The 24892-nt window shown below is 47.1% G+C and overlaps 2 protein-coding genes and 1 pseudogene across 2 annotated transcripts; 1 reads left to right on the forward strand and 2 right to left on the reverse strand.

The window, feature by feature from the left end:
* Window positions 1–1082: 1082 nt before the first annotated feature.
* On the reverse strand, window positions 1083–5050 carry LOC128936444 (uncharacterized; annotated as a pseudogene).
* VIPAS39 (VPS33B interacting protein, apical-basolateral polarity regulator, spe-39 homolog) lies at window positions 4825–18031 on the reverse strand. The gene is made up of 20 exons (XM_054275345.1): window positions 17923–18031; window positions 17660–17752; window positions 17114–17213; window positions 15679–15822; window positions 14652–14690; window positions 14233–14297; window positions 12146–12202; window positions 11133–11225; window positions 10433–10466; window positions 9891–9993; window positions 9776–9803; window positions 9546–9619; window positions 8923–8998; window positions 8502–8636; window positions 7988–8029; window positions 7505–7594; window positions 7017–7103; window positions 6101–6190; window positions 5698–5802; window positions 4825–5431 (listed from the first exon to the last, which is right to left on the reverse strand). The coding sequence occupies exons 2-20, from the start codon at window positions 17750–17752 to the stop codon at window positions 5411–5413; spliced, it is 1476 nt and encodes a 491-aa protein (XP_054131320.1). The 5' UTR covers window positions 17923–18031; the 3' UTR covers window positions 4825–5410.
* A 155-nt stretch (window positions 18032–18186) lies between these two features.
* On the forward strand, window positions 18187–24429 carry AHSA1 (activator of HSP90 ATPase activity 1). The gene is made up of 9 exons (XM_054275346.1): window positions 18187–18480; window positions 18799–18989; window positions 19167–19249; window positions 19896–20013; window positions 21621–21709; window positions 22038–22172; window positions 22927–23028; window positions 23556–23607; window positions 24029–24429. Exons 1-9 carry the CDS (start codon window positions 18401–18403, stop codon window positions 24199–24201), a joined length of 1023 nt encoding a protein of 340 aa, XP_054131321.1. The 5' UTR covers window positions 18187–18400; the 3' UTR covers window positions 24202–24429.
* Window positions 24430–24892: the final 463 nt, after the last annotated feature.

Genomic DNA, 24892 nt, shown 5'->3' on the forward strand with positions numbered 1-24892 from the left:
TCACAATTACAAAATATTGTGCACTGCACTGCCACTGCAGCTCTTAGACATTTTATTACACCAAACCCATTCCCACATTGTCTTTTTTCTGCAATACTTCATTTGCTTGCAGGAACTAGTGAAGTGGAGGTTGTGGATCAGACTGTACCATTGTCTGTCTTTTACTTCTGCTTTGCAGTTGATTTAAAAATACCAAAAAAACCCCAATCATAGACATATTTTAGGCACAAGTGATTGATAAGAACTTCCCAGATGCTCAAGTGAATAGATTTCTCCCAGGCTTCAGGGTCTGCAGACTGGGCTTGTTCTGAAACCCAGATGTAAGATAAATGGCATATGCAATAACTGGTGTACAGGTGTGCAGACAGCTGCTCTCAGCAATCAGAATTAAGCAAGGGGTCTAGGTGCAACATGCATAAATAATCCTTGGCCACAGAAATTATTTCCTGTGAGGCAAAACCAGGTAGGCAGTGTTTTATCATGGTAAACAGTACTGTAACACATGATAGATGGTGGCAGAAAGTACAAAAGAATACTGAACTACAGAATTTAGGGAATAAAAATTGCTGTGTCCTGGGTGGATTTGGACAGAGTATCCAGTTACCTGCTTTTTCCCTGAAGGACACATCATATAGTCTGTGGTGATGAGGGTGGGGAGCATCATCACCAGCAAGGAAGTAGAAGGGCTCATGAAGGCCTGGCTCAACAGATAGAGCACTCCTGACTAAATCATTAGTATGTTGTTAGGATTCAATGGCTTTCTCAAGATCCCTCATGGGGAATAAAAAAATAATAATAAAAAAAACCACTGGGCCTGATCCTGTTTAGTTTTTTACATCAAAGCTGCAGCCACTAGAAAATAACCGTAATTTCGTTTTGTAATTCAGTTCTGTATTGAAGCTGCAATAGAAACACAGTTTCTGAAGCAGTTCATAGGCCAAGAAGATTATGTAATAAGTAAATTCAGACAAAAAAAACCAAACTAAACCGAAACAAAAAAACCACCTCAGGTAACCAGGGATAAGCAAGTTTGCTGCGCAGTGTAGAGACTGAAATTCATAGAAGAAAATGTGTGCATAAGGTTATTGGCTGGAAGAGTTTGGAGTCTGAGAGTTAACAGTGCTGGTTCTTGCACTGCTTAGTCCCATGAAGGGGCTGGGATGAGATCTCAGCAAAGCATTCCTCATGGGCTTCATTAAGGTTTGTGTAGATTTAGAATCATACTCAGCATTTTCCTCTGGAATTTCTGAGAAACTGTTGGAAGCAGCTGTGGATAATGGAGACGTGTCATCCAGTACCACACTAGGCTCCACTGCAGCTGAAGTGAGAGATGTCTTTGGTGCTGAGCCCACACTGCTTTGTAGGACAGTCTCCAGAGGGTGCCTGGTACAGCAGAGCCCCAGGCATCAGATGGCACCAGACAAGCTCTCTCTTTTCTAGCAGCTGCCTAAAGAGAGACTTTCTCAGTGACACAGCTGTCAGGACAAACCAGGGGAAGGTTCTGGGAAGGGAAAACAAATGGAACCATTTACTGGCAACAACTGTCCAAAGCAGCATGCTAATAACGTAACAAGCAGTGTTTTTTTTTTCAGTGTCTGACTACAAGACTCCTTCTTGGGTCTTTCAGAAACCATCAGAGACTTGAACATAAAATGTTGAAGAATGGCTCTGGAATAGTCCTGCAAAAGCAGGAATCCTTTCCCTCAAGCAGCCTTCCCCTGTCTTAACGTCCTCAGTAGCCCAGTTCATTAACTGTCATAAGATCATTACACCCAAGAACTGTCTTCTCTAGATATTCCCATAGGAATTTTTTTTTTTTTTTTGCATTCAATGCCCTAGTCTTGATCAGTTGCTTCAAACAACCCTGATAAATAGGATCTAGGGACAAAATAACTCAGTCCAGGTCTTCTGTTGCTAATACATCATCTAAGGCAATTCCTGGGGCAGAGATGTGGTCCTAAGGACAACATGAGTTCAGCACCTTCCAACCCAACAAGGCAGCCCGTGCTTTCTGTGAGATGAGGCAAGCTGCAAAGCAGAGACAAGAAGTACCTCAGCATTCAACTGTCTTTCTCCTCTTGAGTAATTGAAGAGGCAAAATCTTTGCTGAAAAAACTCTTGCACACAAAGCTAGGCAAGAAGGTTTTTGCTCTGTACAGATGAGGCAGCATTCAAGAAAGCTGAGGTCATTTGTTCATTTCAATGCCTTCTGGTGAGGCAGATTCTGCCACATGATGCTGTTCAGGCCTGCATAAAAAATGGCCACCATCTATTCATGGAGTTTTATTTTCCTTGCAGGATGAACAAAAATCAAGTATCAATTACCTGTGTGCACAGAGATGTGAAGAGATATTCTCATCTCACACTGCTGGGAGGAATCACACTGACAACCAGACCTGTTTGGTTTGAAGCCTCTGATCTAGAACCATTTTAGGTGAGGAATTTTAAAATTAATAGTAACAAGTCTAATATAGCTTGTATTTTCTGTAGCTCATGCTAATTGAGTAACCAGCAGTCCTTGACAGGCTACAGATAAATCATATAACCATTCTGCCATGAGGGCAAGGTGAGCACCAGGGGTGCTTCAAGCGCACTCAGCAAAGCATTCATTACAGTGTGGTTCCTGTGTTTCAGATCCCCTTTTGTAAAAACAATGGGTTCGAGTTCCATCCAGTGGTAAAACCCAGCAATTGCAGGATTGGGTCCTGCAGTAAATCCTGTAGTGAAACTGCATGGTGAAAGGTGCACTGTGAAGTTTTTTTAGGCCACATGTAAGTTAGTAAGTTAGCAGCTTTTATGGTGGAGTTTGCTCAGATGCTTTGAGTTCTTTTCACTCTAAGGGAGTTGTATGAGTTCACTGCAGTATGTGAATATTTTGTGTGTTAAGAATGAGTATTGAGTCTGCCAGCATAAAAAAAAACTGACATAGGGCTACCCATGACATAAAGCTTGTTTGCTCAAAAATTGGTTTCGATACATGTATAAATACATCAAAAATCTTATACAGGATGTGCAGTTGGAATGATTTTCACTGCACATCCTGGCCAGAATAAAGTAATGTATCTCACTGCCACCTCAAAGATAGGGTCAGAGTTTAATTTCTTCCTGAGTTTGGTGACAGTTCCAGGCCCAGGCTCTGAAATGATATGGTCCATTTTTCTTGAGGAGAGGGATGGAGGTGTCAAGGCTTACACAGTGACAGGACAAATGGCAGTATGTGTGACCGGAGGCAGCAGAGGAACACAATGTCCTCCCAGGCCACCAGCTCAGCATTGTTATAAATGTAAAGCTCTGCTTCTGCAGGGCTATTGCACTAAGCAAGGTGAAAGGGATCAAAAGCTCAGAGAGAAAGCAGAGCTATGAACCAGCACACCTCTAGGCACCAGAACACATTTACCTGTGCTCTGCCACATGCAGGTGAAACACAAACCACTGCTACCAGACTGGTAGCCGTCTGCCTGCCCAAAGTGGCACAGAGGGACTTTGGTGGCTGCCTGTCACTGGTCTTATATAGCAAAGGGCATTAGCAGAGTGACCCAAAGGAATAAATATGCAAAGAACTCAGCTGCTTGGCCCAGTCCTTGCAGGCTGATTTAAAGTGTTTAGCTGAAACAGCTGAGCCTTGGGAATCTGGCTAGTTTTCAAGACCTATAAAAAGCTGTTTAATAAACCCTGTTGCATCTCTTCCCTGAGATGATTAGAAAGAGGATTTTATTCCAACATCTCCCTGGAGGACCATTCTCCCTATTTGTCTTATCTAAGAGTTTATGGGGTTATATGACTTTATATGCAGCCTGTAGATGACATGTTTACTCAATTACTATGAACTACACAAAATACAAGCTGTATTAGACTTGTTACTATCAACTTTAGCATCCCTCAGCTAAAATGGCCCTAGATCAAGGGCAGTCTTATCAATTTGTCCAAGTATGTGATGACAGGGAGTAAAGAAAGGGACCCAGACTATCTTCAGTGGTGCTCAGTGATGACAAGGAGCACTGGACACAAACTGAAATGTGCTGGTCCATCTGAAGACACAAACTCACCTTTTACTGTGAGTATTGCCAAATTCAGAACAGGTTTTCCAGAGAAGCTGAGTTGATACTGAACAGCCACAGTCCTGGTCTGCCTGTTCCAGGTGATCCTGCTAGAGCATGAGTAGAGTAAATGATCAAGAGGTCCCTTCCAACCCAAATGCTTCCATTAGAAAAAAACCAAACACCAACAGAAAAAAAAAAGGACAGTTCATCTTGCATCAGGGAGGCTGGAATCCAAATCTACTGTCTTTGTGTGACCCTCTGTGGCAGAAAACTCTCCTACAAACTCTAAAATTAACTCATCTGTGCTGATAGCACTGAAGGTGTTAAATAAGGTAGTGCTGCAAGCAATGTCACTCCATAGTGACATGCACTGTGCTTTTCAGAATATGAAAAAACATCCTGCAACTCCTTTTGTGGGAGGTGATAAATTGCTCAGGATTAACACACAAGAGTGACAATGTGCTTAGTGGGGAAAGGAAAGAAACAGGCCAAGGAGAAAGAGACAACTTTATTTACAGAATTGAAGTGAGGTCTGAAAAGATGAAGCCAGCAGCTGCCTGAGGAGTTGTGTTTCTGAGAAAGTGCATTTCAATCCTTCCTGGCATAACACTTTCTGAGAAAAGAGCTGCTGGGGCCAGCAGGTTTGTGTCAACTGAGAGAGCTTCCTACTTGTTCTCCATCCAACCCATATGGACTCTGACCACCTCTACACTGGGTACTTCCCTGATAAAGGGATCTTCCAAATGCTGCGGAGTGCTAGCAGAAGGATACTGGCTGTCCTGGCTCTCTGCATGAGTTCACACACTTCTTTTCCTAGAGTGAGCCAGAATTAAAAAAAGAAAAAAAATGCAAGTGGTCCTTTGCCTCCCAGCACTTTCACACAGGGAGAACATGGTCCAGGTAGGTTTTACTTCAGACACAGCCATGATTAGTGATGCCCAAGCCAGCTTGACTGTTACAGGGACTGGTCAGCACTCTCTGTTGGAGAGACTCACAAATGTGACTGACATGCTCCTCTGGCAAGAACAAGCCCAGGCACCACCCAGAGCAAACATTCATCTTGCTGTGCCCAGCAACTTCCCTCCATACACACAAGTGATGCTTGGCTTACAGCCAGGTCAAATACAATCAGATTCCAAAAAGAATCAACCCTGCTGGATCTATACCATGGTTTTGCCAGCCACAGTTTAGTAGCTGTCTTCAACCAACTGGAATGCCACGGTCCCATTGGGCACAGGCACCCACTGTCACCGACGAACGCCGATCATGCAATGAGTAGTAACAGAGCTGCTCTCTTGGCTCTGCACTGGGTTCTGCAGTTCCCTCTTTCAGTGACAAGGTGATGGCCAAACAGGCTGTTCCACAGGTGTTCAGTTCTTCCACCGGATTTGCTAGAAGAGGGAACAAGACACAACTAACAGCAATGCTGAACACCGAGCCCTAGGGGCCAACTTAGTGACTCCCAATTCCTGACAAGGACAGCTACAGCCAGAGCGTGCCATTTCTATCAGTATAACCATTCATTCCTACCCTGAATGCAAACAAAAGATTAGCTTCCTAGCAGGGATAGAAAGTACATAGGACAGCCATGCCCCTACACCTAATCTTAACCTGTTTCTGGTGAGAGTGTCTGGAATAAAGAGTAAGCATTTCTTACTGTGTTGCTGAGAATGCTGTTTATCTTCTCTTCCTCTGCAGAGCCCCGCTCCACCTTGCCTTTATATGCTGTCAGCTGCATACGATCCTTTAGATCCCGGTAGGTCTAGATAAAGGGCAAAACCAGCACCCAGCTGAGAGAAAGGGACACTTCAGTGGTTACATGGTGTCCTGCAGATGGGCAGGGCAACTCTACAATCCCCCATGCAGTTCTCAACACAGAAGAATTTCACAGCACAAATGCTAGGAGCCACTCTCCTGGCTCATGGACTTCTATCGGGAACCTTAGCATTTTTCCCAGGCCACAGGGATAAACAAACACCACCAGGCACATGACAGAGAACAGAAAAGCTAGAGAGACAAAGCAGGCCTGTGTCCCAACTCTTCACACAGCAGCAACCTACCTCTATGACAACATCATGGCACTTGTATTTGGTAGCGAGGTTCAGCCGGGTCTCCACATCTTCCACCAGGCGCACGTACTCCTGCAGCACCTGTGAGAGACAGAAGAGTGTCTCAGCTCCCTTCTGCAGGTATGTCCTGCCTCATTCCCTCACCCCAGTCCCAAAACCTTTCAAAGTTGCTGGTCACACAGAGTTGGCCCCTTCTTTAGGGAACAAGTGACCTCAAGAGCTTTGGCTGCAAAAAATTTTCTCCCTACAGTGGCAAGCAGCATCTCTGTATTCTTCTCATGTCATTTGACCTTGCTTCTACACCTTCCTTTTTTGTCTTATTTCCAAGAGAATATTCCTGTTCAGTCAAGCTGGCCTTCTGCCTTGCCTGCCTGACTTCCAACATTTGGGAATTGCCTGCTACTGTACCCTTAGAAGGTCCTATTTAAAAACTGACTGATGGACCCCACTGCCTGCAAGAACATTTTCCCAGGGGACCTTACCATTTCCCTGAGTAGCCTGAAGTCTGTTCTCCTCATGTCCAGACCTGAGGTTTTGCTGGCACTTTTCCTCCTATCAACAGAATGTTAGGCTACCTCATTGCTATGGATCAGGTTAACCATTGCCAGCCAAATTAAGAAAGAGAAAATTTAATGTAGCAAAGAAAGGTGGCAATGCACATGGGAAGAGTTCCCAGCCAACTTTGGCCAGCTGCCCCTCTTGTAGTCAGAGCTAGGACCCAGCCCTCAATACCACCCACACCTTCTGTTGAGGCACGGGTCACTCAGCTGTGTGCTGCACTGACCTGGCAAAGCCAAAAGATCAGCAAGCTTCTCCCACTTCCAGCTAGGAAGCAGCTCACCTGAGGAGTCATTCATACACCAAATCCCAACAAAGAGCAGGTCATTAGCAGGGGTTCCTGCCTCACCTGCACTGGAGCATTGTTCCTCTGCAAGATCTCCACCACCCGGTGGAAGCCAATAGGTGCCTTCTTCTTGGTGTAACCCAGCCAGTTCTGAAATGAGAACCAAACCTATGTTAACCCAAAAGGATAATCCTTCCAGCCACAAGAAAATTAGTTTTTTTTCTCCCAGTGCCAGCACCATACTCCACAGCCATCATATGCACCCCACTGCAGAGCCCTTCAGGCAGTGGCTGGGCACAGGCTGGCTGCAATCCCTTTGGTAGCAGAGCTCAGGGGCAGCCCCCTTCTCTGACCTTATTGCTGCAGCCAAGCCAGGCCCAGCAGAGGTCTCAGACAGGGAGAGGAGGAAAGTATTGCAACACTCTGCAGCAGAGGTGCTGGGCCCTGCTGAAATAAAACCAGTCTGTCCAGTAACTCCAGAACAAGCCAGCTATCAGCAGCAGATGCCAGAACTTGGGACTGTGTTCCCAGCAAGGCTTTCTGCAGCTCACCTTGGTGGTGAGGAGGGCATCCACATCACCCCAGGCCCGCAGCTTGGCACGGGCTGCCAGGGCAGTCAGCACATACTGCTTATCAGGAATCTGCAAGGCAGAAAGCTGCAGTCAGAACAGAGCACAGCTCAGAAGGTCTTTGTGGGCTGGACATGAATGCCATCTGCCCCAGCTCTGCCAGGACCTACACCAACACCCAGGCAAAGAGGCAAGGTGCTGCCTGATGCCATACACAGCACTGCAGAGACTAGGGAGTGGGGATTTGCAAGTGCTGCTGCAGAGAGGGTACATCCATTGAAATTCTCCACATGGCTCCCAATTGCCTGAGACTCCAGAAGGGCCCTGCTCAAAAAGGATGCCATGGCCTCCTCCCTAGCTCAGTGCTGAGCCACTCAGATTCCTCCTACTGAGCTCCTTCATTACATACAGTTTGTCTGTGCATGTTTTCAGCTAGTGCTGCCACAACACGGGAGACTCACGCACCTTAAATGTCTTCTTCAGGTTGGTGGGGCTGCTGAACATTCCCTAGAGAAAGCAGACAAGTCAGTGCAAACTCAGAAGGGCAGGCCACAGCAGGGGTTCAGACACCTGTTATAAGGCATCTCCCTCACACAATCTTCTCAAGATTTTACTTCTTTTTGTTCATGTCAGTGCCACAGGAGGAAGCAGCTGGCAGAAGAGAGCAACTATCCCATCCCATCCCATTAGCTGTCTGGTCTGGTTTTCCTGCATCCTCAACTGGTGCATCACCAGTACCACGCAGCTCAGCCTCATGGGATTTACAGTGGTTTCTAGGAGACAACTCCCTGACAAACTGTGCCAGGTTGAATGTCTTGGAGCACAAAGCCCCAAACTGGTGCCAGGAGACAAAGTCTCTCTGAGGGATGAAATATGACCTCTCTTTTCCTTTTTCTCCTTAATATACCACAGCTTGACCACCTCACATCTCGAGGGTTACAAGGATAAGATGCAACCTTATCTTCTGCCACATCCTCACCTCAGCTTCTGTGTAGTGGTAGAAACAGGAATAGAAGAGGGTGGTCACTAGTGGCATGTTGAGAATTGAAGCCTTGCGAGGATATTTCCGAAACAGTTCTGACTGCCCAGCCATCTCCAAGTGCCGATCATTAGCCTGCAGAATCAGCAAGACAGACAGGGAACATGAGCCAAGATAACTGCCTGTTCAGCTATGGGATAGAAACCTAGAGACCATTGTGACAGCAGTGTGCAAGCACAGCCCCAACATGCTATCAAGTCTCAGATCTGGTATTTCACATGTGCCTGGCACAGCAGCCTGAACAGCATTACAAATACACTAGCCAGGGCAGGCTGGTTAAATCCGAAGTGGTGTAAGTCAGGGACAGCAAGAGATCTCACAGGTAGTCCCAGCCACCTCCTGACCAGCAGAGATTTCATACCTCAATGATGATCTGTCGCTCCAACAGGGTATAATGGTCTTGGATGTGGGAGGTATCCTCAGCTGAAAATGGCAGCCTGGCCAGACATGAAGGAAAGAGGCACTGTGACAAGCTCTGAAGTACAGAATCCTTCATTTACTTCTAACTACTCTTAGAAGAATTTTGTTCTACCAAACAAGCTCCCATTCTTCCCATCTTGAATGGCTACTCAAGTTCCTGACCCACTGCCCTCTCCAATTGGCTCTTTCCTAGACAGGCTCTAGAGAAACATTATGTGGTTCCTTTCACAGAATAACCTAAAGTGGATGCTACCAACTTCCTCAAGTGCTCAGGCACCCAGACTTTCATCCATCACAATCTGAAGGGTCAATGATCAGAGAGTCCCTTGAAGCATCTTTCTTCCTGAATTACCAGCAAAAGCTGCTGGACTAGCGATGACCACAAATGATTCCTCTCTGGTCTACACTGTACCCACAACTCTACTCTCACTCCCCACTAAGGGAAAACCAACATCAGCTCTCAACCCACATAAGCCATGGCACTGGCACAGAGGCTTAATTTTCTTCACTACCACCTTCTGTGAAGACTCCACATCCCTCCCCTGCTTTTGCATTTTTTCTTACCCAATGCAACCTTTCAGAAATTCCCTCCTTTTTTCTACATCCTGGATGTTCAAATGCTCCCGGTACTGAGATAGCTGGAGGGAGAGGGGAAAGAAGCAGTGTGTTCTCATGGATTTGGGAGATACAGTATTTCCAGAGGGTGAAATGGGGACAAAAAGCTGATTCCCACACACTCTGCACCCAGCCTCCCACCGTGCAGTAAGGGAGCTTATGCTCCTGGGAATACTCACAGCAACTTCCTCAGTCCTGTCTAAGAACCTGCAGAAGGGAATTAGGAAACATTAACCTGGAGGCAGGTTCCTAGCAGTGTGTTCAGCCTGCCACAGGATGGATCAACAGCCTCACCTGAGCAGATCCAGAAGGAACTTCTGCTCCCCTGTCTCTCTGAGGAAATGGATTAGATGGCACAAGGCCACCTGCCGCACCTCCAGCTCCCGAAACAGGATCTCTGCAGGGGAGAGTTTATGTACAGATGGGTAAGGTAAGATAGCACTACCAAGCAGAGGGGACTTAGCACAGAGCATGGAGCCATTGGCAGGATTCATCAACTTTATCCCATCTCAAATCACAGTGTTGGAGGCTGGAGCACAGAAGAGCCCAATCACTGGGCTGACAGCTGAATTCACAGCCAAGTGCTACCTCTAGAGATTAGTTTTCATTCATCCCATCACCACCACCCACCACTGCTTATAGCTCCTCTCTGGAGCCTTTGTAGGCATCACCATCCCCACTGCCTCCTACATTACACTTGCTACAAAAATATTTCATGCTTAGTAAAAAAGCAATATCCCAGATGCTCTCTTTGTAACTTGTACCCTGTGAAGAAATCACCCCCTCCATCCTTCACTGAAACACACTACAGAAATCCCAGCCCCAGTCATGCTCACCTCTCCTCAGCGTCCGTTTCAGGAATATCAGGACCTGTGAGCACAGCCAGACAGGTCAGAATTAAGACAGACAAACAAACAGCACACTGGTCAAGGCCTAGAGAAGTTTTTGCAAAGGGCCTCTGAAAACTCAGCTCTTATAGAACTGAACTTAATTCTGGTCCCACAACACCCAGGACAAGCAGTGAGCCTGGGCCACAGCTGCCTAGATTCTTGCCTAAGCTCCTGCTCTGGAGTTTAGATAAGTCAGACCAAAATTTACAAAGGAAAACCTTTCCATGCAAAATACAAAGGAATTAAAGAACCCAGATGAAGTAAGCTCTAACACAATCCCATTTCCTCTCTGATATTTTAAAAGCCAGAAAAACTGGTGAAAAACATTTGGGAGCCTCAGATCCCAAATGCCAAGTCCCAAATTTTCTGTGCTGAAATGAGCAGATTAAACCTTCACCTTCAAGAAGTAGGTGCAAAAATCTGTAAGGCTGATGGATCAGAGTCCTTAACACCTGCAGAGTGGCAGGAAAGACAGCAGGAATACAGAATTTCCCAGTCTTTAGCTTTGACACTTCTAGTAACTGTTTGAACTAAAGAACACCTCCCAGCCCTGCAAGAGCAGGTGGCCAGCTGACTGCATTCTCACAAGCACTCTCTGTGGGGCCACCCACAAGTCCCAGCCCTGTGCAGCCCCAGCAGGACTCACAGCTGTAATGACATTCCCATCATGCCCTGCCACAGCTTCATCCAGGAGCACCAGCTTGTCCTGCAGGGAGCGAAATCTCTCTAGAGAGCAGACCTAGGGACAGAACAGGAAGAAGAAGGCATGTGGGACATGAGACAATCCTCAGGCTGAATCCAAGCTATTATTCATTCCTCTCCCATAAGCCCTTCAGCAACATGAATAACTGCCCTCCCAATGAGTGGAGAAATTCTCATTTAGCTGAAACCACGTGCACACATAATCCCTGGAAATCTGTCCACAGGGGTTGCAGTCAACCCTCATTACTGCCCAGTCTAGGACAGCAGACAATGTACATTCAGCACAAACACCCTTGTAACAAGACAAAACTTTCCCGTACACCACAAACCACTAGCCCTGACAAGAGGAGGGAACTCTACAAGCCCCTTTCCACAAAGGGCACCAGATAAGTAGGGTCATAACTCTTTCTCCCTTCTTCTTACCCCACATCTGTGGCCTCTCTCAGCCTTTAGCTCACCTCAGCCTTTGAGGAGATATATGCAGAGTGAAACCACAATCTCCCTATGAGTTCACTGCACACTGAGGCAGCTGAGACTAAGATTACAGCTCCAGTGAAACCATTTCTGTCTTCCTCCCTCCATTTGCCACCAAGTGCGAACGGAGATAAAGCCCCACCCTCTCAGATTTTTAAAATAAATCCAGCCCCAGGGAGCAGAAGGGGTAGAAAGGGACACAGCAGTACAGATACCTACTGTCAGAGCCTTGCTGAGGGGACAACTCAAGTTAACAAAGCAACAAAACCCTGAAGTTCTCCTGCTGCTCCTGAGCTAGTGTGATCCCAGCACTGCCACCTGGCAAAGTAACAGACAGGCACAGCACCATCCCTGCTAGGTGCTGCAAGCAACACAGATCCCCTCCTTGCTCCCAGAATAGCCAGGAGCACAGCAAAGTGCAAAGCATTTTGGGACCACCCACCCTCCATCTCTTACCAGCAGGTGGGAGTGCAAAGTTCTTACCTTGCCCCTCTGCATTCTCCTGACTGTATCTTTGGGGCTCCAGTCACCACTGTAATCCTGCCACAAGAGAAATAAAGCACTCTTAAGCCTCAGATCATTTCAGCAATCTCCAAGCTGCTTTCCACTTCTGCTGTATCAGTGCTGGCCTATATATAGCTACTCACACTGATCATCCAGCTGCTCCAGGAGAGGTGTTAGTAGGATGTATATGTACATTTTTCAGGTACAAATGTTGAGCCCTCAGACTCTGCATGTGCTGGTGTGGAGGGAAGCTAAAGGCCCATATGTTAACACAGCATTTCTAGTGCCTCAGTAAGGTCTGTCATCATATCCTTTATAAGTAGTGCATTGCATCAGGTTGTTCTCCTTGCAAACTATGTTGCTTTCAAGACAAACAAAATACACACAAAACAGACTAACCCAAAACTGAAGGGCAAGGAGTCAGTTTCTTGTTACAGTTCAGACAGACTTCTGCTGGTGAGCTTTCCACAGCAGCGTGGAGAACAGGGACAACAGCCTCAGGCAAGCACCTGGGGAGTTGCACAAGACAAGGATAGTGTGACAAGGGCATTGAAGCCTGGAGGAGGACCACCTTAAGGTCACATGCTACCACTGCTGCAACGATCAGAATTTTGCCCCTGCAGCAGGCAGACACTATGATCTGAAGCACTGGATAAAAAGTGATGGTGGCCCAGGCCACTCCTAACTCCATAAAGTCATCTCATCTAGGTCTCTGTGAGGCCCTCAAGCCAGTAGTTGCAATTCAGCTTTCTACCTCAAAAGGCCCAGAGAAAGGAAGCAACAAGAACCAGCTCTGAGGACAATGAATTTTAAATCCATTGAAGATTTATTGAAAGCCCAAACCTAAGGATGAAAGGTCTGGCCCAGTCCTACTGGGAGACCTCTGCACATGAGTCTCTCAAAGCAATGTACAGCTGAGTGTCAAATATCCTGAGCACCAGAGTTTCCTCCAGGACCTCTGGCCAGAGGCATCTTCTCAGCCTGTCACTGTCAGGACACTCATCAAAAGCTGCCACTAGCTTTCCCTTTTTTGTCCCACCCCTATTTGCATTTAAGAGGCTGTATAATCCTCCTCCTTCCCTTCACTGCTTCTGCAGGCCCAGAACAGAACACAACAGGGCACTCTTGTTTCTCCTGCTGTGCTTTGAGGAAGTGCTGTCTGTTAGGTTTTGTCATTAATGGCTAACTGACAAAACACACCAGTCTGGGGAGGATCAGATGGCCAAGGACAGGTGGACCATGAACCCTGGCAGCTCAAGGATGCAAGTGCCAGCTACTAGAGGAGACTGGGGTCTGGGATTCAGCTACAAAACAAACCAGATGTCCAAGACCAGCTACTGGAGGGACCCATACAGTGTGTGTATGCTCCACTAGTGGAGCTGGTCAGCCAGTAAGGAAGCTCAGGATCAAGCTTGAGTGTTCTCTGTATGTGTCTATTCACAAAGGCATTGGTCTGTCTGTGTTAATCTGTGCAGACAGTTGTGTTAGTATTGTGCATGTCTGTCTCTGCAGGAAATATAAGCTCAGTCCTGTTACTGCCTGGACCTAGGGACATGGGACCACAATCTCACACCTAGTAAGAGGAATCCACCTAGTCCCAAAATCCTCTAGATTCTCTAACACTTATCACTGTGTATCTGGTAGACAAACCTTCCTGCCAACTGAAACACTGCCTCTGCACAACTCTGTATTGTCCCAGTGATTCATGAACAAGAAATTTCAAAACTTTCATATTTAAAAAAATTTAAAAACCACATGTGATGCCAGTTTATCTGACCTGACATGAAAGCAGCTTACAGACAAAGCACTATTTTGAAATCCTTTCCACAAAGACTGCTAGGCTATTCATTAAAAGGGGTAAGCAAAACCAAGACCCCCTGCAATGCTCCACACTTCTGTGCAAAAAGAGAGAATGCTTAAATTACTGCAAGGCTGCATTTTGCAGCTCTCTGTCCTATTCCCTGCATTGCCCTCTTGTGTCTGAAACAGCAACTAATCACCTCCCATGAAACCAGTAGAGTAGGAAGTTCAATAATCTTGGTATAAAACAAGCACAGGCTGCTCACCTTGTACTCAGCTTTTGGCCTGCGCAGCTCTGGGGCATAGTTTTTAACTCCTGTGTCAGTGAGGGCTGAGAGGGAAAGGCACACATGAGCAGTGCATAAAAATCCTGATTCACATCCACTTCCAAACCCATCCCTTTCTCGGTTTTCACGGTAAAGAACCAAACTTCAGCATCAAATGGCAATACAGCATTCCTCTAAAACAGTTGTCAGTTGTACATAAGTAATTACCCCAAATCATCATGCCAATTCTTTAATTTCCTTGAGGAAAGAATGACCCACAATTCAGCTTTTAGACAGCACATGATTCAGTTTCCCTTCTTGCATCATAAGGCAGATAACACTTCCCTTTTTTTTTGGAAATGCTTAGTTTCATGTAAATCTGCACCCCTCCCAGGATGAGGCAGGGACCCAAAACTTACCATCTGAAAGGGACTGGAAACTTGAGAGTTTGTTTCGTCCTGAAATAAAAACACTGATGAGACACTGTCACTTCACCAGCAGCATCTCCTGCACAGGGAACATAAGCCTAGACTGCAGCCAGTTTACTGCAGCTATGCCATAGAACAAGCCTCCCTGTGCAGTGATTCACACCACAGCAGCACAGCTGGGGCTCACCTCTTACATTCTAAGGTGCTGAAGTTGTCTGTGGCATTGCAAACCATACCACACTCCATCCCTATCTGCTCTCTTGGTGCTGAGGCCAGGAGAGGTTACACCTGAATTCACTCATCTACCTACAGAGCAGAGACTCAAGCACATAGCACTGCAACATAGGCTGTGGCAACATGGACAGCTCCAGCCACCAGGGCTGCAATTTGGATGCCTTTCTTCATCACCTTATTGTCTTGGTTGAGAGTAAAAAACACCCCAGAGAAAGAGAGACAAAGTAAAAGCTGCTTTGTTGTCTTGCTGTGTGAGAACAGAGCTGAACTCTTGCAAGCTGTGTGTGTTTGCTCACAGCCTGCTGCACAGCTCCCCCCATAACCAGCTACGCTGCCACTGCTGCTGCCATGTGTTTGCTGAACCAACACCAACACAGCCAGCTGAGCTCCAAATAAGGCATAATCAATCTGTCTGCTATTCACAACTCAAAATCAAATGAGGGCTACATGGGTCAAGCCAGTCCCTTTGCAACCTGCTCCTTTCCACCAACCAAATGGATTGCCACACAATGCTGTGCTCTACCCTGCTGTTCTCTGGAACCTGGATTTTAAGAAGCCATAATCTCCAAAGCCCCTTCCCACTCCACAAAAACACGTGATCTACTGCACCAGACAGTCTTCAATTTCTGAGCAGAGAGCAATACACTTCCACCCTGAGGAGAGATGGGAGCTTCCCTGTTTTGCAATACTTGTCAGATGAAACAATTTACATAAGATAACACATTGCCCCTTGACAGTCTCAAGGGAAAACACATTTGTCAATATGGCATATACTGAACCTCACCTTTGAACAGGCTGCTTAGGGAGTAGGAAGAAGCTTGTTTGGGAAGAGCAGCATAGGAGGAAGAGCCTTTCTGCAGGCTGGAGTCTCGGCCATCCAGGGAGCTAGTGCTGCCAGAGGCTGTCTCTTTGATTGACCAGGAGATACCTGTGTGCAGACAGGTCATTTTATCCCAAAAGTCTGTAAAGAACGATCTCCTGGCACGGCAGAAACATTACCAGATGTGTGCTGGTCAGTTCTGCACTAGCACATCAAGGTAAGCCTGACCCTCGGCACTAAGTGGACACAGTGCATCCATCTCTCCATGCAGAATTGCAGTCTCATATAATGCTGCTTGGTAAGCAGTGGCACATTGTCCCCCAGAAATGGCTGGTTTCAGCAACATTGTACAGCTGGCTATGGCCTGTGTGAAAGGAATACACAGACAGCCCCACCTTTTATGGATTATTGCATGAGGCAAAGCACGGTCCTTGTAGTAAAAATACAAAGCAAGACAGAGTCCCTGGCCAAGCTCAAACTGCAGAAGCCTAAGAGCATGCTTTCCTCAACACTGAAGACTAAGATAGTTTTCCTCCCCACACAGACAAAACAGCTCTCAGTGTGCATCTGCTGCTGGTAACAATGCATGTGTCTCCCTCCTGCCTGTTCCATACAGTTTCCTCTTGTTTTCACACAGCTGCACAACACATGTATTTTAGGATCAGGATAACAGACAAAAAACCACAATAGGTAAAGAGACCCTGGGTGGGAAAAGAAAGCAGAGGAAAGAGCTACAGCAAAGGACAAGAAGATCAGTCTCTGAAAATCCTTTGGGTGACCCGTATAAAAATTTTCATGGTTTGGCACTGGCTAGCAAGTGTTAAAATTCTGTGGGACATGAACTCAAAAGCACAGCACACAGGATCGTGTGTGGGCCATGAACTCACTCCCATCATCACTAGAAAGAAATCTGCTAAATGTTTACAGTTCCCTTTAAAATTTCAAGTGTCAGAGTCATTGTATAAGCACACATTAAACCTTGGATATCTGCTTAAAATGCTGTGGGGCCAAAACACAGAAACTTTAAACAGTGCCATTTCAGACAGTGATGTGAAGGAAATAATCACCTAGAATCTCACAGGCCACCTGAGCAAGTATCAGATCATAAACACCAAAATACCTGCTCTGAGCTTGGCTACGTATTAGAAAAATCACAGTGAATTCCCTCCACTTGTCTGCACTCCTCTTTTTTAACACAATTCGGGCTTCTGCTCACCCTCTTTTCAGTGGATCTGCTCAGGTAAATCAAGGAGCTCACAATGTGACCTGGGAGACTTGAATCAGATTAGATATGCAGGATTGGATAGCAAATAATACTCCTGACTTAAGTGACTTGACTTAAGCAGTAATTTTAAACTCCCTCTGTCTCAAAGATATTTTGCACTACTTCTGCACTTACTTCCCACAGGTTCTCCACTCCAGCTGACCCTCTCGAGGTCGTCATCATCATCATCGACAATATCCCGAAGGCTGTTCACTGCCCGTTTGGACTCCTTCAGCTACACACAAAAGAGTGACCTCGTATAAGGGCCATCAGAATTGCAGAATGCACTTCATTTCCTACTATCATCAAACATCTCCCAAAGAATTTCGAATACAGCTTCTTCAGCTTCCATTGTTTCTTCTCGGGATGGTATTTTAGTCCTGTAGCTATGGAGCAGACTCTGGGAGCCCCAAGGACACCTGCATGGACGCTACCAGCTCAGCCGGCGGGAGATGCGGTTGGTGCGCGGCCGAGGAAGCGCGTCCTCATGAGAGCTGGGACTGGCTACCATGGAGAGAGACGGGAGCCCTGGCTACCCTCCGCAGCGGGCAGGAGGAGACAATCACCGACAGAATACCGACCCTCCGCGATGTGCAGGGCCGAGACCCGGGCTGGGACGGCTACGGGGGCCCACCCGGCGAGGGCGTCGGAGCGGCAGCTCCAGGGCCGAACCCTCCCTACCTGCGAGAGCTCGTCATCCTCATCGTCAAAGGTGAAGGCCCGGAACTTGGAGCTGTGCCAGTACTCCTCCTCGTCCGCCCGCACCCTGCTCATCTGCAAAGGCACCGCGCGGCTGCCTCAGCACAGGGAGGGATGGAGGGAGGGAGCGGCAGCCTCAGGGTTATCGCCACCCCTGCCCTAGGTCCAGGTCCAGGTCCAGGTCCAGGTCCAGGTCCAGGTCCAGGTCCAGGTCCCGGCCCCGCCGCCCCCGGCCCCTCTCTCACCTCGCCGCCCCTCCCGCGCCAGCAGCGCTCACAGCAGGGCAGGGCGGGGTGGGGCAGCCGCGCGCGGAGCACGCCGGGACATGTAGTTCTCCCGCTGGGCGCGGCGCGGCCGCTCCTCGTTCACGCACTACGAGTCCCGGCGTGCCCCGCAGGCCGCAGTGACTTGCCTTCGGACTACCAGTCTCGGCGGGCTGTGAGTGCGGCGGAGCGGTGTCTGGGCCGGTGTCTGGGCTCTGGGAACTGTGGGCTGACTCCGGGAGCTGTGGGCCGGCGGGGACGGGACGGGACGGGAGCACCAGCCCCCGCCCCAAGCTGCCTGCAGCGCGGCGGAACCAACGAGCCGCGCGGAACCACTAAGCCGGGGTGGCGCCGCGGGGGCGTGCCGGAAGGGCCCGCGCCGGGCGGAAGGCGGGAGGCGGCGCGGCGGTTCTAGCAGCTTCCACGGGCGCTCGGAGCGGAGGCGGCAATCCCGGTCCCGATGGCCAAGTGGGGGGAGGGAGACCCGCGCTGGATCGTGGAGCAGCGCGCCGACGCCACCAACGTCAACAACTGGCACTGGTGAGCGGGGCGGCTGCTCCCGGAGCCGGCCCCGGCGCGGAGGGGGCTGCGCGGCCGGAGCCGCGGGCAGAGGGGCCGCCCCCGTCCCCTCTTCGCGGAGCGGCGCTGAGGCGGGGCTGGCCGGGCTGAGCCTCCGGGGCGGCCCCGGCTCCGTGCGGGTGTGCCGGGGGAATGGCTGCAGGTGGCCTGGGGAAGAAATGTCTGTGTGTTTGTGTCGAAGCGGGGCAGGGAGACGAGACTGGGGAGCGCTGGATAGTCCCGATGTGCACTGTCAGCGTGGCCTGTCCCGCATTGTCACCCTGCTCGGTTTTCCTGCAGGACAGAGAGGGATGCCTCCAACTGGTCCACGGAGCGGCTGAAAGCTCTCCTCCTGCCTGTCAGGGTGGAGGGTGAGGAAGGGGCATGTGAGGTGACAGAAGTGAGCAAACTGGATGGAGAGGCCTCCATTAACAACCGCAAAGGGAAACTTATCTTCTTCTATGAGTGGGCTATCAAGCTGGCGTGGACTGGTGAGTGATATGCACCCCTTCTATTTCAAGGTCAGATTCATGTATAATATCAAGGATACACGTCTCATTTGGGAAATAATAATAAATGGAAGTGTCGTATTTGGATACAATACAAGTTTGCTTTGACAACAACCAGAGTAAGAAAGGTTGATCTGAACAATATAATTATAATTGCAGGCACCTCAAAGACAGGAGTGAAGTACAAAGGTTATGTGGAGATTCCTAATCTCTCAGATGAAAACGACATCGATGAAGTTGAGGTAAGCAAAGCTGGATGTATGGACTATTCTAACAGGAATACTCACAGTATTAATATTTTGTTTCCTGTTACCTTTCTTAGAGCATTTGTGTAGAATTTTTTACTGTTAGAAGCTGTTTTAGTTAACAGAATCAAAAAATGGTTTGGGTTGAGTGAGATCTTTAAAGGTCATCTATTACCAACCTGTCAGCCATGAGCACGGACATCTGTCACTAGAGCAGGTTACTCAGAGCTCCATCAACCTTGCCTTGAACACCTCCAGGGATGGGGCATCCACAGATTCTATGGGCAACCTGCTCCATACCTCACCACCCTTAGAGTAAAGAATTTCCTTCTAACTTTAAATCTACCCTCTTTCAACTTAAAGCCATTATCTTTCATTCTGTCACTGCACTCCCTGATAAAGAGTCACTCCCCCATCATTTATCAGATGAATTCCTGTCTCCTGGATGCAGAGGGCTCCGTAGCACAAGGAGGTATTCAGGCACACAGGTACAGCACTGTAGGCTGAGAGAGGTGAGGTGAAGGATTAATAAAACCGCAGGGCTGTTTATGAAAGTTTAGCCAAAGTCTATGATGTTGAATTGAGTAATAAAAGAGCTGTGAACATATGTCCTTGTTAATCAGTGCTTGTATTCATTGTTCAGATCCTTGTCAGCCTTGCTAAAGATGAGCCTGAGACTAACTTGAAGACCCTGATGAAGCAAGAGGGTGCAAAGAAAATTAGAGATGCAATGAAAACTTACATCAGCACTCTGAAAACGGGTATGTTACTGAGAGGGAGAAGTGTTATGGGAACCCATATGGACTAATTCTAAAGAAGAGATGGGAGTAAAGAGATGCTCTCTCCATCTCAACAGAAAGGTGTCAGAGCAATAGCAGTAACTTTGGGAAGAAGCATTTCTGGCTCTAGACAGCATAGCTCAGCCCAGAAAGATTGGCTCTGGTGGTGATACAGTAATGAACAGTAATTCTGAATTTATGTTTTAAAACTGAGAATGCCCTTCATATCCTGAAGCTAGGGAGAAAATGAAAGCCAGTAAAACGTGTTGGTCACCCCAGTGACATAGTCACTGCCTGTGGCACAATCTGGCCTTCAGCTGGCTTACTGCCTTGGAAAGTGATATCTTCTCCAGTTTGTAGCTTGTTTTGGGTTTTTCTTTTCCCTCTTGCCGCAGTGGTAAAGACATCTAGTGTTACTTGGGTTTTAGAGTAACTGATGTCTGAAAATTGCTCTGCAGGTTTTGTTGGTGTCTTTTAATGACCTGTCTCAGCATCTGGATCTTTTTTTTTTTTTTTTTTAAGTTAAATCTGAGTCCAGCAGTTGGAGTTAAATCAATGCACTTTGGCTGAGTTTGGCTTTCCTCTCAAATACAGGCTGGGAATGCTACAGTTGCTTTTTATATCCATTTAGCTATATTACATTACATGTCCTAGATATGCTGGGTACAAACCACCACTGATTGCTGTTTTTCCAGGATTAAATTTCTGTACTCTTGGGTTTTTTTCAGGCACTGTAGTGTTCAGGCTGGGAGATGCAGTCACCCAGTGAAAGATAAGAATGCTAATCAGTAAAATCTGTATGATCTTGTGGGCTGCAATAAATGAGAATAAGTGGGAACCAAGTATTGCAGGGTACAGGTTTATGCACATATGATACAATTCTGCTTTCTAATGGAATTTGGCTACTCTGAACAGATGAAGAGGAAGAAAAAGGAGCAAAATGTCATATAATTGGTAAAAGCAGGAGTGACTGAGCTGGAGAAAAAGCAAATGTGATTCTGAACGAGGCTGAAGGTTCTGATGGAGTTACAGAAGTGTTAGTGCTGGTGGACAGGGTGCTGGCCAGGCTTGTCTGGCTTTCCATGTGCCGTCCTGGCAACTGGTGTCGATAAAGATAAATCAAAGAGGGAGTTGGAAGTTACTGTTGTTTACTGCAGCGAGACAAGAAGTGAAAAGCTTGGTTTGATGTGTCTAGATCAGCAAGGCAAAAGTTTTTGAGGTGTGATGTGATTGCAATTTATATTAGGAGTGAGAGAGGAAAAAAGCTACGTAAGCCTAAGGCTAACCAACCTTAATGTGAGAGCAGCGTGTGGAAGATGCTCTGTCTAGGCTGGGAAGAGGAGCTAAGTTCCTCATTGTTAGTGCAGACAGGTTCTGACAGGGCCTTTGGTGGAGAGTAGCGAGGGAAAGAATTAATTACTTTTGAAAAGAGATCTGTTTACTTTTTCTGAACACTGTTTCAAGTTATGGATGCTAGCCAAGAGCAAGGGGAAAACCAGGAAGCCCTTTTTGATTGTGTATTTCAAAGTACACTCAGAAGGTTTACTTGATCTTTAATTGGTTTCATGGGCATATTCCTGTCTTTTCAGAATTCACCCAGGGCATGATTTTGCCCACAGTGAACGGTGAACATATGGAAACAGCACCTCAGGTGGCTCCTAAAGCAGAAGAGCGCAAGGTAAACAAAACTGCAAACATGCTGTGGGATCAGTGAAGAAAGGCATGGTGTATTAGATTCTGGGACTTACAGCAGCAACCTCTGTTGTGTATAGGATGTATACATTCAGGAACTGGCAATCTCTGGAACAGGTGTGACTGTTTCCATTGGCAGCACATGATGTTTCTTCCAAGCAAAGTGATAAATCTGCTTTTTACATTTAAGTATGGTTGTATCTTATTGCATCTTTACTAATAGCCTTGGTTTTTCCCCTTGCATATGTGAACCATTTGTTGATTTTTTCGGTGAAAACAAGTGTATGTGTTTGTTTTCCATGTTGTTTTGTCAGATGGCTGCCAGGAGCAGCACTGCCATACCACAGTCCAAGTCCATAGGAGTCAAGATCCCTACCTGTAAGATCAGTTTGAAGGACACCTTCTTAACATCTCCTGAGGAGCTCTACCGGGTATTTGTTACTCAGGAGGTAATGCCTGCCTTCTTCTCAGAGCTGTTCTTTGCCTATAGGAGGCTCTTTCTAATAAGGTTTTTAAGAAGTTCTGTCAGACACTCACAATCCATGAGAATGGAATAAGAAAGCTGTTCTGCAGAGGTGTTGCTGAAAGCTTGTGTGTGCATCTTTTCACACAGCTAACAAGAGGGGAGTAATGCCAACCAGAAGCAAGTTCCAGACTGCTGTCAGCATCTGTCTGTAGGTGTATCCCTTACTACATGTGGCCAGATCACTTGGGATTTACAATTGTGTGCTTCTGGTTTGTTTTTTCCTTTTAAGGTTAGGTGATATCAAAAGCATGCTTTGGGAATAGCTTCCACTTTTCTGCACTACATAGTTTAGGACAAGAGCGCAGCGTTGTATCATTATTTAAACACTGTCTTAGTCTTTTGTTCTTCCTATTTTGATAAGAAAAATGGAAAAGCAAAGAATATTTTTTCTGAGAATTAGGTTTCATTAAGAAATCAACAAAGTAAATCACTGTGTGACTCAGAACACTGCATAGCACTATGAAAGCTGGAGGTTTTTTTCCTTGGGCAGGTGAAATGCTGCTGTAGTAGCTAAAAACTTACTTTTCTGGCCAGGGGTTTTGTCTTTTGCTGAAGACCTTACACTATTGACCCACCTCCTCATCCAGAACTTTTGTAGCTGGGTGGGAGGCATTAGGCAACAAGTTTTCAGGAAGATAATGTCAAGTAACACAGATCTGCTCCCGAATTCTTTTCAGATGGTCCAAGCTTTCACCCACGCACAAGCCACCTTGGAGGCTGATAAAGGAGGCAAGTTTCAGTTGCTGGATGGCAGTGTCACAGGAGAGTTTGTTGACCTAGTAAGTACTAACCAGTTCAGGTGTATCTTGCTCAGAGGCAGCACTGTTATCAGGCTGTAACTTCCTATCAGTTCTGTTATAATGCTTTTTGTTAGCTAACTGTGGGGTTCTACCTGGTGCCCAATAATTTCTGTGGCTATTGAAGTATTCCTAGTAGTATGGATAAATGCATGGCACTTCAGTCTGGGGAGAAAATGTGACTTCCAGTCATAAATCTCCCCTGTCTTTTTGTGATTTTAGTTGTCAGGGGTTGGAGGAGTGCTAAAGATAGTAACTGACCCTTCTTTTTGACTCAATTGCCACTAAAGTCTTCTGGACAGTCAGGGACTCTGTCTCAGTGTTTGGGGCTGCATGCCTTTCTAGAAGGGGATTGAGAAGAAAAGGACACTTAAAATCTCTTTCCCACTGTGTGTGCGTTTCACAAGGGATCTCTAAGACTTCATTCATATCAACACAATTCTAGATGTTTTCTATTAGACTGTAAGATTTCCCAAAATTGCTACTCAATCTTTGTCTTCCTTTTCAAGGTTCCTGAGAAGCAACTTGTTATGAAATGGAGATTTAAATCTTGGCCAGCTGGTAAGTAGTCCAGAAATGGACTTGCCTGTCTTTGAGGGATACCAGCCCCATTTGCCACACTTCATTGTAGCTCCTGATGAGGGAGCACGGGATGTTCTGGGAGCTGCTCCAGTGTTATCCCAGCTTCCTATCCCACACTATCCTGTCTGTATCTTCAGCCACTGTGTAGAGCAGTGACCCGGTAGGAAGGATGAAGTCGCTGTTTGTGCAGCTGTAGCTGCAGCTGCTTCAAGCCGCAGGGAGAGGGAGCCCTCTGCTAGCTGTGTTTCTAGGGAAGGCCCACAGCTGCTATAAGCAGACCCTCTGGGAAGGACCTCGAAGAGTCTTAAACGGTGCCCTGTGAAAGGAGGGGCAGAGCAGCTTGCAGGGGCTGTATGTACTGTACCACACACTGCTGACAGACCTGCTTTGCTTCCTCTAGGGCACTTTGCAACCATTACCTTGAACTTCAATGACAAAGGTGGCGAGACAGAGGTGTGCTTGGAAGGCAAGGGCGTTCCTGCCAGTGAGGAAGAAAGAACAAAGCAAGGCTGGCAGCGCTACTACTTCGAGGGCATTAAACAGACATTTGGTTATGGTGCTCGCTTGTTTTAATAGCGGTTGCTGGGAGGCTCTGCCTGAAGACTCTGCCACATGGACTGATAAAATTCTCGCCTGCTCCTTTCTAATCTTGGCCCTGCCGCTGAGTAGAGTGGGATGACAGGTGATGAGGAAGGCCATGGAGCAGCACCACTTTCAGTCCCTCACTGCTTTGTGCATGTCTTGTGCTGCAGGGGATTCTCTTACATGTACATACTTCTATTGCTAAATAAACCTAACTTAAAAAAACACTGTGGAATTTGTGTCCTCGGATTGGGTTGAGTTCAAAGGGTTGGGCGATCGGCTCAGGGAGGGATCTGTCTAGAAAAACACCGATCAATGAGGATTGCTGATGCCAATGTGATTTACTCCTCACTTCTGGGGGAGTACAGAGCATGAGCTTGATGCAGTTTTTAGTCTGAGCAGCTGCTCATTTTCCCTCTGCTTTTGATCTGCCGGTAGTAAATGTTTCAAACTCTTCCCATTTTTGAAGGGATTTGTGATCCTGTTCAAGCTGTTCCTCTCCTTTGCATATCCCCTTCAACACAGTCATTTCTTACACAGTCATTTCTTACAGTCTGCTCTACAGGAACGACAATCATGCAAACCAGTGCTAGGGAAACTCCCACCCACAGAATGGTTCTAGAAGGTTGTGGGGCCCAGGGCCAGCTACCTCCAAGAGCCTCAGGCCAAAGCAGACTGGTTT

This window comes from Melozone crissalis, unplaced genomic scaffold, assembly GCF_028551555.1.
Source record: "Melozone crissalis strain CALT ecotype California unplaced genomic scaffold, PUWL_Pcris_2 ptg000018l_1, whole genome shotgun sequence".
NCBI lineage: Eukaryota > Metazoa > Chordata > Aves > Passeriformes > Passerellidae > Melozone > Melozone crissalis.

Bases quoted from the DNA above. Each gene is read 5' to 3' on its own strand.
- VIPAS39 (XM_054275345.1), bottom strand. From the start codon at position 17,752: ATGAGCAGGGTGCGGGCGGACGAGGAGGAGTACTGGCACAGCTCCAAG. The intron at 9,994-10,432 runs GTGAGCATGACT...TCTCCCCTGCAG, and splicing joins GAAACGGACGCTGAGGAGAG to AGATCCTGTTTCGGGAGCTG. The intron at 7,104-7,504 runs GTGAGCTGCAGA...TTCTCATTTCAG, and splicing joins ATGCCCTCCTCACCACCAAG to AACTGGCTGGGTTACACCAA.
- AHSA1 (XM_054275346.1), top strand. From the start codon at position 18,401: ATGGCCAAGTGGGGGGAGGGAGACCCGCGCTGGATCGTGGAGCAGCGC. The intron at 19,250-19,895 runs GTAAGCAAAGCT...TTCATTGTTCAG, and splicing joins ACGACATCGATGAAGTTGAG to ATCCTTGTCAGCCTTGCTAA. The intron at 23,029-23,555 runs GTAAGTACTAAC...TTCCTTTTCAAG, and splicing joins CAGGAGAGTTTGTTGACCTA to GTTCCTGAGAAGCAACTTGT.